General features: G+C 43.0%; 1 protein-coding gene across 2 annotated transcripts in view; it reads left to right on the top strand.

Annotated features, from left to right (window-relative positions):
- PTPRA (protein tyrosine phosphatase receptor type A) overlaps nt 1-17,392 on the top strand; it is a 134,884-nt gene that overhangs the window by 53,464 nt on the left and 64,028 nt on the right. Inside the window, exons 1-2 of one of the 2 annotated variants that reach the window (XM_044428342.1) lie at nt 6,037-6,059; nt 8,372-8,440. In XM_044428342.1, coding sequence (XP_044284277.1) covers nt 8,414-8,440 — 27 coding nt within the window. In that variant the 5' untranslated portion in view covers nt 6,037-6,059; nt 8,372-8,413. Of the gene's footprint in view, nt 1-6,036; nt 6,060-8,371; nt 8,441-17,392 lie in introns of those variants that run through there. The other variant, XM_044428341.1, reaches the window with a different exon arrangement.

Raw genomic sequence — 17,392 nt, 5'->3', positions numbered from 1 at the left:
CTCCCATGTGGCACCTGTGTTCACCATGCAACTAAACAGAACTGAAACTTCTAAAAGATGCTCAAATTTCGGTAACCGTTCTGGCATGGAGAATTCTGTAATTATTGGTGGAGTGCCAAGACTGCTCCTTGCTCTGCTCAGGATGTAATTCAGAACATGGAGGATAATGCCCTTGATTTTTGAGCTCATCTGACCTCATCCTTTGTTCAAACCAAGTGCTCAGATTGTTCTTGGAAGACCACTGGAAACCAATGCAGTTGCTGGGGCTCTGGTGTAATTTTAAGGATAATTTTATTTTACAGAGGTAGAAAAAGCCTGTGATGTAGATGAATACTGTGCACAAAAACTTTCCTCTGTAGCTGCCCCCCTCCCCCCAGCCAGCTCATCAATTGTATTCCCTTGGTAATGAGATGGTCTACAGTGATTGGAGTATGGCGGATATTGCTGATGGCAGCCTGACTGGATGATGAGCAGACAGTTCCTAGCATCCTGACTTTAAAAGCCAGTTTAAATTTCTGCGCAGCGGGCAGTATCTCTTAACCCTTTCATTGTCACCATGTATTTGAGGTAATCATGACATGCTAATAGCATCAAGCTAACAGAATTTCAGCCTAGGTGGACATTTCTGTCCTTATTCAGTGGCTCACAAATTCCATTTTTAAAATTCCCTTGTTAGACCAGCCTCTTAATCTGCCCCATGCTATCCCATTCTTGGTAGTATTTCTCCTTCATTCAGTGACCAGACAATCTAAATTATGTATCGATTATGCAAGTTGCAGAAACATTTTCTCCTTACTATGCATATTAGGAAGCAAAAGCCATACCCCAGCCATCGGGCATTCTGTTCTGCCACACCACCAGTTACTGAGATTCCCAGATGCCTTTACACATAGTTTTGTAACCCTGGGTGTTAAAAAACTGATTATAAGCATGTCAAGTCTGTTCCTGTAAAGCAAAATCTATACTCAGTACCAACACAACATTGTGGTGTATGCACAGGTCCTGTGTAAGAGATGCCTTCAGATGGAGAGGGGAATTAGCAGTTACAAAGAATTTTGACCTGTTTTGGGTTATGCTAGACTTTAGGGTTTTCTCTTTTTTAAATACCACTGTCGCTTAAACTATCTGTGTCTTGACAATTGTGCAGCATAAGGTACAAGGTGGACAGGAGGTGCGTATATGGAGCCGTGATCTGTCTGATCTTGGCAGTTCCTCCCTGCCTCCTGCCAGAGCGGCTGCAATTACAGAAGCTGCTGCTGAATCTGAGTGTATTTGCTTATATAAGACCGCTGCAGGATCAGACCAAAGGTCCGTCTAGTCCAGGATTCTGTTTGGGTGGTGGGCAACCACTTGCCTGCTGTAAGTCCAAGTAAGACATAAATGTGATAGCTTTCATAACAAGTAGCTTTATTGTCCATTAATTTTTCAAATCCCTTTTTAAAGCTCTCCGAGCTGGTGGCTATCACTGTATCTTGATCAGCATTGACTATGCACTGCATGAAGAAATATTTCTATTTGATTTATATCCCTTTTTGCCTCCAAAACGTGGTGCTCCAGGTGGCTCCATCCAACTCGCTTGAGTCTTTCTCCACACTATGCAAACTGACCTGAAAAATACAGCAACTCATCACGGTAATGTCAACTGCTGCCATAGATAATAAGATATTTACTGCAGTACAAAGAAGCACTGAGGATACAGTGACTGAAGCTATGCATAGTTTAATGCATCACAGTTATGTCCCCCACTTTACCCATTTTTCCTAAGCTTTAAGATCCCAAATGTTGCAACATTTCCTCATATTGGAGTTGTTCCAGCTGCCTGGTAATTTTGGTCACACTTTTCTACACGTCCTTCTGCCCTATATTACGCCTTTTATGATTTGCAGCAAGGCAGTATGATTTTGGTAGTTCCTTATTCCAGTTGGTCCTGTGACCTCCTGGGGTGGGTCTGGTTATTGAGGGCATCAAGCTAGTTTACCTTTTTTCAGAGCTGGAATATGCATTTATGCAGCCTGTTGAAGGGTAATTCAGTGCATGCTTTACTGTGAACTGTAACCCTTTGGATGCCCCTCTGGTTCTCTTTTCCATATCAGCACCACTTTGAATATTTTAGTCAGGACAGTGATAGCATGTGCCTTGTATTAAAGCATTTCTGAAGTGAGATATCTTCCCCTCCAGAGATTCTGTGGTAGAGCCTGCCCCTTTTAGGTTTTCTAATGTGTTCTATCTATTCCCTGCCTGCCATACAGAGTAACAGCCACCCTAGTGCCCCCTTCAGTGGGATGACTCTCTCTGCCAGGATCTCATTATGCCTACTATATCTTTCAAAACCCATTCTCCTGCTTTGCTTTGTAGGCTTCCAGCATCACCATGGGAACATGCATTTGCCACATCCCTTCCCACATTTTCTCCAGTGATACATTGGCTGCCCTGTTTTACAGGCCCTGAGCACGCACAGTTTCCCATTTGAGCAATCGAATGTTCACCTTCATGCCTTGGGGAAAACATAATCTAGAAGCCCCCCTCCCTTTCCATTTAAGAGCTGCTCTTCTGTCATCCTGATTAGCTCCAAGCCGTCTGTATGAAGTGGAGCCTGTTCCTTTTTTTCAGGCTTAGCCTGTCCCAAGATGTTCCCTGGTACCTAACAAAACTGCCCAGTTCCTCCCTGTACTACTTTCTGATCTGTACATCGAGACTGCTCAGTTTCACCCGTCTAGCTGGCTCTGGGCACGTCAGCAGTAGCCCTTCAGAAAAGGCTCCCTTGGAGGCCCTGGCTTTCAAACCCCCCACCTAGCAAAGCACATCTGGCTTCCAGGACTTAGCCATTCCCCAGATGCACCTACGAAAAGGCATGAAGGGGAATCCAATGTCACATGACGTCGTGGGAGCTGTCCATATTTGCTCATGGAAAATGGCCTCCTTGGTCTGGCATTTCTATGTCCACTTGTGGCCACCTGCCTCTAAAAGTCTGTGAGCAACAGCTAGAAGATCTGTTTGTTCTAATACCTTCTGTCTATGCTGCCTCTTAATATTAACATCCCATCGCTCTGGTCTAGCTAATAGCCACTCATATACCCCCATGACTTTGTCAGATCTGCTTTTTAGAAAGCCGACTGATTTAGTGGCCATCACTTCCCTTTGGAACGCGTTGTTTGAGGTAATACATCTCTCATGAATTTACTGCCAACTTCATTGAATGACACTTAATTTCTCATATTGTGAAGGAAAAGATATTTCTCTAGCTGCTCTCTCTAAACTGCACATGATTTTATACACCTTTATCATGTAGTTCCCTTCCTCCTCCACTTCTGTCAACTATTAAAAACTGCAGATATGGGGCTGGTCAGGTGACCAACTTTCTCCTCCTTTTATTTTGCCCTTTTTGTACTTCTTCTAATGATGTATCCTTTTGAGCAAGTTTTAGCTGAGAAACCAGAGTGGATGAAAAATTATCCATGTTTTTAAAAGATGTCATAATATAAAGTAGTAAACAAAATTTTAAGTAAACTTTCATGTTAGATAACCTATAGCTTTAATCTCTTAAACTGGATTCACAGTCCTTTAACTTGCTAACTGTACAATGTGTGTTCTGAATTGGTGTTTATGACTACCAAAGAGCATAGAAATTTATTGGGCAAAAGGGTGGGCCATGAAAGCAGTCAATTAGGAGCGCTTACATCCATATATGCCCAGCCGCCCCCTGAGATCGGCGGGAGAGGCCCTTCTCCGGGAGCCCTCCGTGAAGGAAATTAGGAGGGTGGGTACTCGGAGGAGGGCTTTCTCTGCGGTGGCGCCTAAGTTATGGAACACGCTCCCCAGAGAGGTCCGCCTGGCGCCGTTGTTATTTGCTTTTCGGCGTCAGGCGAAGACCTTTTTATTTAAGCAGTATTTTAAATGTTAATATTATTGAATTTTATCTGGCCAGGGTGGCTTGTTTTATATTGTATGTTTTATATCATATATTTGTATTTTAATGTATATATTTTAAAATGTTATTTTAATTTATTGTTGTAAGCCGCCCCGAGGCTTTGGCGAATGGGGCGGCATAAAAATGTTTTAATAAATAAATAAATAAAAATAAAATAAAATTAACATGCACTGGCTGACTCCACTGAAGACCCGTGCAGTAGAATAAAGCATGCCCTATTGTTGTCTGAGATCTTTGGAGCAGGAGCATTTTAGACCAATCAGTGGTGTTACTTGGTGTGTCTTCTGTTTATTTCATAAAGGGCTACCTTACTTTGCTGTCTCGTGTTTTCTGACTCGTGTTTCATACAGGGCAAATGTTGAGAGGAATTTGATTTTTTGAGAAATTGAAAGCACTTGTTTAAACAGATTTAAATTGAGATCACTTACTTGTTAAATTTATATTCTATCTTTCCACTAGGAATCAAGACAGCTAACAATAAAATACAAGATATAATAGAAGTTATAATTAGAGCAAATACAAATCAATCAAAAACACATAAATAACATGACAAAAGCAGGCCCCATCAGTTTTCAGCAAACAGGTTTTCAGCACGCATCAGTTTAAAATCCCAAAGCCCATGTGACTAAAAAAATCCTTGCCTGCTTGGGCATCAGAGGGCATCAAAGACTGAGCTAGCCTAGCCTTCCTTGGCAGTGAATTTCGGAGCCCAAGAGTGGCCAAGAATGTGCTCTCTTATCAAGCCCTTCCCATGATGTTGTGGTCCCAGAGGTGGGAGCCTTATTCAGAGATAGTGGAATCTGACTTAGGGCCTAGTCAGGGGATGACTTATCTGGGCGCCAAGAATCGCGTCTGCCTGGTTTCACAGCAGGCTGCAGTCAGAGGGGCTGTTACTCCTCTGGCGAGTGGTAGAAGAAAGAACCTGAAGTCAGGTCAAGAGACAGACGCTGCCGAGAAAGGGGTCTGCCCAAGCCCATCTCCCAGGCAGTTCTGCTGGCTGAAAGGGCAAGAGGAACACAGTTTTCCTGTGGGACTGGACTGACAAATGAGAAAGCCCTGATCTATTGTATGACTGGAATCCGTGCCTTAGCTCTCTATTTTGGATTATACTGCTGGGCTTCAAGACCCTGTGTATGGCTCCTGTTTGGATAATTTTGGTTTATTTGAACTTGGGCTCATGAAGGACTCTGGTGCAGTGCATGTGTCCTGCTTAGTACAGGAGTTCTTTGTTTCTTTAATGTTTGTTTGTTTGCTGATACTGCAAGGGAGCTTCTCCGAAGTATCTTACAACCCAGGCAGACTTACATGGAGGGATGCTGTCTTTCAGATAGCCTCATTCGAACTCATGAAAGACTTTACAGGTCATAACCAGCAGTCAGTGCCGGTGGCTGAACAGGCAGGGGCACCTTGGATTGTGCCCAGAAATGGTGAAGCTGATTTAGCAAGTCAACCCAAAGTTCCCTGTGAGTGGCCCCAGTCAGTCAATCATCTGCCTTCAGCACTCTGGACCAGCTGAAATTTCAGAACATTTTTCAAAAGCAGATCCCCGTAATGTGTGCTACGTGTGATCAAGATAAGGCCTGCATCACGGTGGGTGGCCAGATCTGACCCCTCCGGGAACAGGCCCTCTTGCCTTGGGTGTGCAAAGGGCGCTTCTGGCCACCACTGGAACCTGAGTGTTCGCATAGACCCAACAGGTGAACCTGAGTCTTCAAGCAGAGCTAGAAGCCTGTACAAAGCGTGCTGGCCTTCTTTTGGGGAAGCCTAAACAAGTTGTATGGTTTGAGCAGAGCATGCCATTCAGTACCGTAGAGAAAGCAATTTCCAGTGCTCAACATATCATTTAGAGGAACCAAAAAAACCTGTCCAGCTAGATGGATTATTAGCTAGATCTTTGATCCTTCATTTGGGATTTGTCATTTTCTTCTAACAGCAGCAGCACAGAGGATCCCAATCTGGATTGAAGACTTCCCTTACCTTATTCTTTTTGAAAATTGTACTCTGATCTGCTGTTTGCTACAAATACCATAGGAGAGACAGTTGAAAGCAGGAAAAAGGTGTGAAGAAAGGGGTTAATCCCTCCTTGAACACAGAGAGGAAAAGGCTGCGGCTACTGATTGTAGGTTTAAAGGTGAGTCGGATGGATCACATCCCTCCAAAATCACCAGAAATTGGGAGGGGGCAGAAGGTTCTAATGAGAGCTTTCTTCATCCTGGTGTCCTCCAGTTGACTTAGAGGACTGTTGGCTGATGGTAACTGGAGGCTGTTCTAGTGCTTAGACTCAAGACCGTGGCATAATAGGTTGTTTTGAGACCTAGCACTGTAAGAGAGGTAGATTTAAGTGTGGTGTAGTCCCACTTTTAGATAGAAAGGTTAGCAATGGCTCATTCATTGGAGTTTTAAATTGTATGAGGGGCTTTCAACCATTTAGCACATCTTGCTGGGGGTTTTCTACAGAATTTGCAGGCGTTAAACTTAATTGTTGTATGTGGAAGGCCTTGCTTGCCCTTTCAGTATTGTTATGTGGATTGATTGCTTCAGTTGAACAGTTACATAGATTGCATCTGTTTATACCAGTTTTGATTTAGCTTCTGACTCTGTTACTAACTGCCATCCAAGCTAGTGTTAAAGCTGCAGTACCAACACCAGGAGCTGCCATGCCAAATAGTTTCCATATAGCCTGAAGTGCCTGATCCTGCCTGATTGTGGAAGCTAAGCAGAGTCGGGCCTGATTGGAATCTGGATGGGTGGCTTAACTGTTGTGAACCACCCAGAGAGCTTCAACTATGGGTAGTATAGAAAATGTAGTAGGAGTAGGAGTAGTAATAGCCTAAGTAAATCACCTGTTGAGGACCCTGGAATGTACTGGTAGCCAATGCAACTGGTGCAGATAGGTTGTTCATTATTGTGAGTTTAGGATTCTTCTGCCTCCTGCATAAAATTGGTTTGTCTTGTCTTCATAACTAAGTATGCCACCTTTGGGATGCTAGGTTATAAAGTATGGTTTAGAAATTGGTAAAATAAATGTTAGATCTATTTAATTGGGCGATGTCTGTGCTCATGGCTAGGGTAGGCATAATAAATAGTGCTAAGGAGCAGGTATGCAAGACACTAGGAATTGCTATTATTCTGGCTTCTGAGAATAACTGGGCATTGCCCACATACAATTTTCAAGCAGTTCTCTTTAAACATAAGAAACCAGGCTTTTCATGTTGGAAAAACCTGACTTCTGGGATACTCAGTTTAGGACTTAACATCATATGATGTGCTTTTTCTACTCTGCAGGTTTCTCCCTTGCATCCAGGCATACGACTTCGTTTAGGGGTAGCCTGCTGGACTTGGTTGCTAAAAGATACGGGTGTAACTTCCTGCTTTGTCTAGTATCCAGTGACTGTCCTGAAATTAAGAAAGTTCTGGATCAACAGAATGGGAATTGTAGGCATGTTGCTCCAGGTGAATAAGAGGATAGAGAGGAAATAATGTTGCTGAGCCACAGGAAGTCCCTATGTAAAGGAAGCAATTCAGTATTTTTGTTTCTGTCTGTTCTTACCTTTCTTCTACTTCCACATTTCCGTCTTATGTTTGTATCTTGAACTGCTCCTTGGTAGTGGCAGTTTTCGCTAATGCACAGTTTTCTCTGCTTGCTAACTGGGAAAACTTCTTCAAAGGCAGCAAATGATATCAATAAGCAAACAGCCCTGCTTCTTTCTGGCAGGCTGTCATGTACTAATTCAGAGCACACTTGTTAGTTCTGTACATTACGTGCAAGTAGAATCTCTCGTGTTTGATTTCCTTGGCAGATCAGCTGTAGAGGGGGAGTGGAACTAGATTTGATGGAGGAGGGGAGCAGCCTGCATAGAGAGAGATGAAGCAGAGTGTGGCAAGCCCTTAGAACTTGGCATTCTGCAGAGCACTGTGTACTGGGTGCCTGGGCGTGTGTGGGGTGTGTGGCTGGAAACTACCACAATAAGTTAGAACACAAATCTGTCATTCGCAGAAATCTGCCATCAGGAGTTAATGTCAGTAAATCTCTTCCCCTGTGCCTTCAGTGATAGCCTGCATAATAGTTGCCTGTTGGAGGGGTGCCTTCCTGAGCCTTTTTCTTGTGGAGGGGAAAAGGGAGCCGGCGTGTATAAGTTCTAAAATGTCTTAAGATGGCACATGAATAAGGCCAGTATAGTGTAGATTAAGAAATTATGATCCAGAGCATTACTTTATTAGATTAGGCAAAAGGCCCATTAGTTCTTTGTCTCTCTCCCTCCCCGCCCCCATCTCTACCGTCAGATAATTGACGTTTTTCAATATTTGTGTCAACACAGTAGATAAAGAGAATGGGAGTTGCCCAGGCAGGATGTTTTAGTATGGATCATTTGTACCTTCCCTACATAACTTACTAGCAGTTTTTAGTTCAAATGGAAAACAGTCTTTCTGTTCATTTTCCAGGAGGCAGAACGTGAACCTTTATGTGATCCAAATGTCTGCTGAATGGATGATGTGCCTACGGTAATTAAGGTAAAGAAGATCATTAACTGGACGTTTCCTAACTACTTTAATCTGAATAATGCAGGTCCATGTTTCTTCTAACATTTGGATTAGCAGCCAAACATTATGTGTAGAAAGGAATATGTGATAGGATTTGTTTCTGCATGTGCATTGGTTCCCCCGATGTATTTTTACTCCCCTATATGTTCTGCTAGCCCATCTGGATGCCACAGGTATATTCCCCATCACTTTGTGGGGCCAAAACAGTATGTGTGTGCCTTCCGGGAATGTCTGGCTTGCTCAGGCACACATAACAATCTATTACCTAGAAACCACCCACCCATAATATGGGCAATAGGCTAGATGAGGGTAGACCATATGGTACCCTTTCTGCAAAATACCCCAGTTCAAAAATCCTCAGTTATGTAGAACAGCGACACCACATTCTTTTAAAGACTGCTCCCACCTCACCCAGAATACGGCAACTTCCTATAAAGCAGAGGTGAACATTGTGCAGTGCCTGCCGCCACGGTGTTGCCAAAATACTTGGTGGCAAAACAAAAAGAGAATTTGCCACCAAAACTCTGTCAGACACTGTCAAGCGCTACAGTGGCCAAAGTGAGCTGCTTTGCAGATTGGCAGCTTCCCAAGAATTCCTTTACCACACAGGGACAGAAATGGGCCCTGCATTCCCTGATGCTCCCTACCCCCATGTGGTTCTGATCTTCTAGTGTTCATTGCTCCTTATTTAGAGCCGGTTCATCGAAAACTACTCTCCCATTCAGCGTTAAACTTGGTGCGGCTACCCATTCATTCATTCATTCATTCATTCGTATGCCGTCCAATTACCAATGTCTCTGGATGGCAAACGGCATAAATAAATTGATGACCCACTCTGGCTGCAAATGCGATAATAAAATTCAATATTAAAGCATATTGAATATGCTTTATTCTTTATTTATTGAATATGCTTTATTCTTTATTTATTCTTTATGCTTTATTCATTATTGATTAAATAAAAAGGTCTTAACCTGGCGCTGAAAAACATATGACGGCGCCAGGCGGACCTCTCTGGGGAGCGCATTCCACTGTTGGGGCGCCACTGCAGAGAAGGCCCTCCTCTGGTACTCCCCCTCCTAATATCCTTCACGGAGGGTTCCCGGAGGAGGGCTTCTGCTGCCGATCTCAGGGGCGGGAGGGCAAATAAGGAAAAAGGTGTTCCTTAAGGTATCCTGTCCCAAGCCGTTTAGGCTATTTGTATTGCTCCCTGAGTCCAGGAGGCTGTTAATGTCTCTTTGAGGGAGGGAGTGGTACCAGTGTCTTTAAAGGAGACTGTGATTAAGCCACTCCTAAAAAAAGCTGATGCGAATAATTATAGACCTGTTGTGAGACTTTTGTAGAGGGCAGGATAGAAAGGCAATTGGTCAGTATTCCCTTCCTGGGCAAGGCATTCCAGCAGGTGGTGCTGGGCAGCTCCAAACACTCCTGGTTGAAATGAATTACCTAAATCCATTTCAGTGGGTTTCAGGCCTGGTTTTGGAACAGAAACCAAACTTTACACAAACTTGCACCCTGTATCCATAAATGCTTTAGGGTGTGTACATATAAATTCTGCAGAGCTAATAAAAGACTGCTGGGTTGTTGGCTTTCTTCTCCCCCCTCAGGTACAGTTCAGACTCCCAAGTGCCCAAGCATCTTTTGCACTCCACACTGTCAGCCGGCGTCCACTGTCATGTGGACTTGTTATATTCTCTATGCTTTACTAAACACTGCCTTCAAGGTAAATCAGGTGCCTTCATAGAGCCTTCTGGAGAATGAAATTATTTGTTCTTGATGTTACCACACAAGAAAAGCTTAATTAAAATCTTGAGAAAAATGTTCCCAGAGTTTATAGATGTATTGCAAGAGCTGATTTTGTGAGTTCAGAAATGGTCCTAACAGGCTTAGTCTTGTTGAGGGTTATGCTGTTACTTCCTTTCATAAAGAAACAAATCTTTATGTACTACAGTGCAGTACCTTCAAACATATTCCTGCTGCTTTGACTTTTCCCACACTGGAAAAATTGAAATAGATTTAATGTGCATCATTACCACTTAATGTACACAAGACACTCAACACTGTGAAGGTGCAAAATAGTTTTATTCACCTTCTCTGCCCTCGCATGTGGAGAAACAAGCTCTTGCTGCAACCTGCTGCCTCCAGAAGTCACTTGGAGTCCACTTGTGTGTAATTCCAGTGTCAGTGGGACATGCTTCTCATGTTTCTTCAAACCCGTATGTCCCGCATATCGAAACACCCATTTATTTATATTAGGTTATTTCTCTCCCATCCATTGTGGTTTGTCTCTGGGCAGCTGTAAACCTGATCCACCCACACACTTTACACCTGACCCACCCACCGTCAAAGCGTCTAACACAGTGATATTTCTGCACCTTTCTATGTGTGTGTGCTTCCACAGTGAATGTGTTTGCTCAACATGATATTGCATCACATGTGACTAGCCACGATGGGCAACTGTGTCATTTCAAAACAAACCAGTTCTCACAGGGTGGTTTATTTTGGGGCAACAAGCCACCCTCGACATCCCATGGTTTGTTCTAGGCATTTTCCAACACAGCGAAATGGCTCTCTTTCTCTTAATAGAGAGTTGTAAACCAGAGCACTCTGTCTCTCCTTGCTCATTCAGTGATCCCAGAGACTGAGAACGCCAGTGCAAGGACTGCTCATTTCGACTTGCAGAGTGACCAGGGTTTATTCAAAAGGGTGTTCTGAGAGCAAGACAGTGAACTTGCTTGCTCTTTTTGTGTGTGCATGCATGTGTGTCAGCAGTGGCTTGCTTGGCTCTTGTTTAAAGTGAAGGAGATGGAATAATTTGGTTTGTGTTGTTTTTCTTACATGCATTAAATTCTATGGAATACGTGGATTTGTTCATATAAAATGAACTGTCGGAGGATTTTATGAACCTGCTTGATTTATTTGCTCATTTCCTTTCTTCTCTGCACTGCCACACTTGTTTCCTAACCATGGACATAATGACTTATACCAAACTGATCTTGGGAGTTGAATACATTGTACTAAACAGATTTAGATTAGATGTAGGTAACTCTAATCAGCAAAGTGGATGGGGTGCTCCTATAATTTAATGTGTGTGCATCTGTAGCAGAGCTATATGTGGAGAGACCTCTTGTGAATGTCAAAAATAAAACTACAGTGGTAGCATTGAAAGGGGTTACAGTGAGGGGTCAGCTCAGTGTAAGCTGACTCAGCTTTCATTATTGAAATTGTATTTGACCCAGCATACTTCACCCCACCCACCGTGTTTCAGTTCCTCATGAAATGTGGCTTTAGATTCAAGATTACGGCTCCTGTGGGTTGGTTTCAGGCTTGTAAATACAGGGTAACTTGGCGGAGAGGAAGACCAAACGAGAGATGGGTTGACCTCATAAAGGAAGATACAACCTTGAATTTAGAACAACTAAGCAAGAATGTCATGGATAGGACATCTTGGAGCGCTTTCATTCATAGGCTCACCATAGGTTGGGGACAACTTGAAGGCACATAACAGGCACCTGTCTCTTTTCTCAGTTGGCTGTGCCTGAACACTATATAAACAAATAGGAACACTGGTCATGAGGGAACTGCACTCAGATTCTGGGCTTTGGTGGCCTTGGGAAGTTGCTGTAGCTTACTCTTGGATCCAGCCTCTAAAAACAAGAATCAGACTCATCCAGTAGCTATGAAGTATATTAATTGCTAAATAAGATGTAGTGTGGTGCAGTGGTTAGCGTTGACTAGGGCGAAGGAGACATGGCTTGCATCTCCACTCAGTCAAGTAGCTGGCTCTCTCTCGGCCTAGCCTACTTAATGTTGTCATGGGGTTGCAACAGGCTTGGATAAATAAATGGTTAATTGCTGCATATTTATGAAGCTGAGATATTGCACATGGGACCCTTACGGAGTTAAGTTCAAACTCATGTTCACATAGATGACATATTACGGTTTTACTGATACTACTTCTGTTGTAGTGCTGTTAAAAACTTGGGCTAGAGCATCTAGTACATTATGAAGTTGCAAACCAGAAGTGCCATCATGACGTGCGAAAGCTTCGCTATGTCACTCATCGCTTTTTTTTCAAACCCTCTTGCCAGTGCTGGCAGTCTTAGTGGAAAGTTGCACAGAAAGCAGAGGCAGTTCCTCCAACACAAATTGTGGCAGGATCAGAATTTGTCACATACTAGACTTCTGAATTGTTGTTCAGGATAGCAGCCATACATGTCGGCTGTTCACAGTGGGAGCTGCCTACCGCAGGGCTTTTCCAGTGGTGCTGTGTGCTGCTCTCTTGTTTTGCCTTGCTGTTAACTAACAATAAATGGAAGATAAAAGCTTGGCAACCAGTTTCCATATATCCTGTTGCTTTGGGGGATGAGTGGAGGGTATCAGTGATGCTTTCAGGCCATATTTCACAATGTTCCAGTTCAGTGGTCATCCATGGTCTGAAGGTTTTGTAAATGGGTCAGAGGAAGTTGCTGTATGGCAGTAAAGCAATGTGAACAATGTAAAAAATGCACCTTTGCTATTGTGGCAAGCATTTCTTCCAGTCTTTGAAGGAAATCTGGGTTAACCGGGCAACCCAATGATATCAAACCTCATCTTTTACTTTGTGCTGGTGAGAGAGTGAAGTCTGTTCCTGGTTTAGTTTTAACTCCTTAAAGGCAGAATCTTAAGCACATTTAGACAGCATGCCCCAGCCAGTCTACATAGAAATTGATTTCCATCCCTTTGTTTTCTCTTTAATTCTTCCACCAAAAATGCAGTATTATTGTGCATTACTTAGTATATCTGATAAATCTTTGATCTGACTCGTTAGAACTATATGAAAAGGTTATATCTTCAAGAACACAAAAAAGACAGAATGCAATTATAAGCAAAGCAGCAAGCTGTATTCCAGGAATCAGTAAGCAACATTTCTGGAACTTAGTCCTGTAAGAATTAAAAAGAAGAAGTTCTCAAGCGCATGCAATTTGGTATCTCCTGCACAAAAGAAAGCGTTCTTTCAATTATTTTCCATCTCGAAACTATTCACATCTTACCTGCCTTCTAATTGCCTCATATTTATTCATTTGAAGCATTTCTTACCTAAATAAGTGTCAGTATTGGGTGGTATTGAAATAAACACCATTTAAGCGATTACCTAGCTTCTCTGGATTCTTTGTAACTTTCCCAGCTAAATATTCCTCCCAGTTTTTGTGGGGAGGACCCTGTAGAACAAAATAATTTGCACCTCTACTGAAACTGCCGAGCAAACATAATCAGAACTGTCTCACCAGTGAGACTTGACTGAACTGAAGCTTTCTGTCAAGGTGGCTTTAGATTTGACCTGGCCCAACGAGGTGGTCATCTCTTCAGACCTTGATCTGATTCATTCTCTCTCCCCGCCCCCCAATCCTGCTGCCTCTTCAAGTTGAAGAAATATTTCTTCTGAATATATTCCTTCCAGTATAATCAAGTTATAATGGATGGTTTGGCTTCTGGAAGGACAGCACAGCACACCCTTGGGTCTTCCATCCTGAGCCTAATGCTTGCTCTTCAGTTTGACAGCATTTGGGATATTATCCTAGGGGGTGTGGGAGGGACTGTTGTTGCCAGTTAATGAGGACTTTAAGTAAGGAATAGTCCATAGCTCAATGGTATAGCCTGTGTTTTGCAGGTATCATTACCGCTGTGTATTATCATCATTTATGTATCACAAAGCTAGGTGGTTTATGGTTTAAGATCCTAAATTCTGCCCTTAGCATCAAATATTTTAAATATTAAGAACAAACATGTTAGCTTAAAACTAACATGCATCTATGAGATAGAGTCCAATTAGGATCCTTGGGCACATGTGCAGGAGTGTTTAAGGATGCATGACTGCTATTTGCATTTTACGTATCTGAAGCAACGATTTACACTGTGATATTTACATCATTGGTGCAGTAATGTTTGGTGAGGTGTGGAGCTGCTTTTGGGCACTGGAGAAAGGCAAGATCCTTAGAACATGCATTTGCGTAGTGACTGAAAGTCTGTGGGCATGCCTCAGTTTGAAACACCAGTTGATTGAACTCCCATTCATCCAAAAGCACTGAAAGCTATAGTTGGACAAAAACCAATAGTTTTCCAGGAAAAGACGCATCCTCTTAACTATCAAAGTTGTAGATTTCAAAGAGGGTAATCTGGGATAAGAAGGGTTAAAGTCTGCTGCTTAATAGCTTCTTCTTAAACTGGGTCACTTGACATTCCCCTCTCCCTCTGCCTTGTGCACTCAATGTGGTATAAAAGGCTCTTTCATTAGTTTTATTGACTCTCTCGTGACTGCCAGACTGCCATGGGCGCATTGTGAGGAATAATCTCCTGACGCACACCCCTCGGGCTTGTGCATACTTGCCTGGTTGTAGCACCCACTCTGGAAATGAAGGAGTGCCAGAGTACAAAACATGAGAGATTAGGTAGCGTTCCCTCTGCATTCGACAGGATGGTCCTAAAGGTATACTGCTGGAACCTGGAGACCTGTACCCACGCACCACACCATTACACCTCAAATTGGGTCTTGTTCAAGCTGGCCAGCAGCACAGACACGTCGATTATGACGATTGCCCTCCTCTTCATCATTTCTGATTGCCGTGGCTCATGGGCTACGGCATTGAACGCCATAGCATTTGAGGCTCCAAATTGACCCTGTCTGATTTCCTTCACCGAAGGTAGGACTTCGCACGTGGGGAGGCACCATTGTCCAGGTGTGCTGCTGCTGCTTTCGTAGGAGCTGCTTGCCGAGCATGTAGCCCGTGATGTGAGGTGGCAGCATTCCAGGAGAACTTTCTAGTGCTGCTGTATCTTTCATGACAAACTTGCAATGTTTGAAAGCAATTTCTGAAAAAAAGCTAATAGGAAATAAATGGCTATGAATCCCCTTAATATAACTCATGTTAATTTAGGTGATTGTGTCACTAGGATGCACGTGTGTGTTGGAGTTGGATGGGAAAAGCGGGGAGGATGTGAGGAATCGCGGCTTTCTTCCTGTAATGTTTCAAAGAGGAAAGTTTCTGCCTTGCTTTCTGCAGAGCATTTCTAAATTAGCTACTGAGAGAAAGGTTAATATGATTTAAAGTCTCATGTTCTCAAAAGCTCCAGTAAATATTCTCTTCAGCCACAGTGTAATTCCGGTTTCCTTTCAGCTACTTTCTCCCTGCTGGGAGCCGTGGGTTGATAGTTCTTTGGCATGTACTCCAGACCACGAGAAATTTGACAGGTATAGGACTCTGGGCAGGATTCACTCACTGGACAGGGTTCCGATGTACAATTTGCTTACCACTGAATTTTGCTTACAGCTTTGAGGACTGACAATTTATGTTCTTGGGCCTTATTTTATAGCCCATCATATGACTGCTGAAACTGTGTGGTAGGGTGAGTTAGAATTGAAAGGCTAATCCTCCACTTTAAGCTGGTTACTTTTCCCTTGTCCATAAAACACAGTTGGGTAATGTGGAAAGGTCCTGCACTGCTGCATAGATTTTTAAAGTTTATATCAAATGTAGGCACTCCGGAATCATGAAGGCTAGATCTGGTTACTTAAAAAGAAACCTGAAATTCCCAGACTGTGGAAGTTCAGCAGCTTCCAGTGGTCACATGTTCCACAGCAGTGGCATCGTTCCCAGTGGGATACTGGAAAGAAATCCACAACATCTTGGCATTCCATGGATGGCCAGCCATGGTTATTTTTTCCTGAACTGATCTGATTTGTCTGTTTTAATAGGTCCTGCATTCCTTGAAATCCCAAGGAAATCGTTGGGTTCCAAGTGAAATCCCAAGGAAATCGTTGGGTTCCCCATGCAAGTAATAGTTACGCTTATGGTTGCTTAGCTTCTTCTAGCTTTGGGTGCTCCCAGCCCCTTCACTGGGGGAGCAGGAGGTCAGTTTTTATGCAAATATTCCTGTAGTAATCTACTCACAGTTCTAGATACGCAGTTTCCCAGAAGAAATTCAGAAGATCTAGTAGCAAGCACCCTGGAACATTTGTGGGACTCAACTAAAAAATCTTTGTTTTATAAAAAATGACCAATGCCATTCACAAGGGAGCTATAACTAGAATTTGTCATTCCCTACCCCTGGACTTAATTTGCAATCAAAACTACACTTTGGTTCAATCAGTGCTGTGGATCTAGAAACCAAATTTTCAGTATTTCCAACTTACAGAGAGCCATCGACTCCAGCATCCTAATAATGAGGCTTACTAATGTCATCTGTCTAACAAGCCCTCCCCTTTAGGGTGTACTTATACAAAAGCAAATATGATATAGGGTTTTTTAATACTATAGTATTGTAGGTCAGGGTTCTCCTATTTTCACACCTTTTTGGTGTTTTAATTGGAGTGCCTCTTCATGGGCAATGCAGAATAATCCTTTTGTGTAGCAAATGGAAATGGGACAGCTGCTAAAACAAAATCTTCTGTCCTTGTAAAAGATCACAAGTTTGAAGTACAAAAGGGAAGGCGTTATTCCTTTAGGAAGGCTGTTGTTACACATGGGTGAGGCTTTCCTGGGCAAAGGTGTGTGTAAAGAACACACGGACCGTTTTTCCGCCAGATTCTTGGAAAAGAGCATATTTTTGGCAGGAGAAAGGCAAACGAGGACTTTCAAAACACCAGGACCCAGTCATTCATGAAATGGATCAATGTATGTGAACGATGGGCAAAAAGAAGTCGTTTACTCAGCACATAACTTGAGGAACTCAATACTGCAAGGGTTGCTGATGACAAGCAGTTTAAATGGCTTTTTAAAAGGATTAGGAAGCTTACAGAGCAGAGCTCTATTAATGATTATTAGAGAAGTCATTCAGTTGATCTACTATGTGCATTGGCAGTGCACCTCTGAGAGCCAGGTGCTTGGGGACAAACGGCATGGCTGGCTCCCTCCACCTGTTTTGCAGACCTTTGTGCAGTGAATGTGC

This window comes from Varanus komodoensis, unplaced genomic scaffold, assembly GCF_004798865.1.
Source record: "Varanus komodoensis strain SLA01 unplaced genomic scaffold, ASM479886v1 scaffold2, whole genome shotgun sequence".
Taxonomy (NCBI): domain Eukaryota; kingdom Metazoa; phylum Chordata; class Lepidosauria; order Squamata; family Varanidae; genus Varanus; species Varanus komodoensis.
The sequence above is the reverse complement of the archived record's forward strand: the minus strand, read 5'-3'. Positions and strand labels throughout refer to the sequence as shown.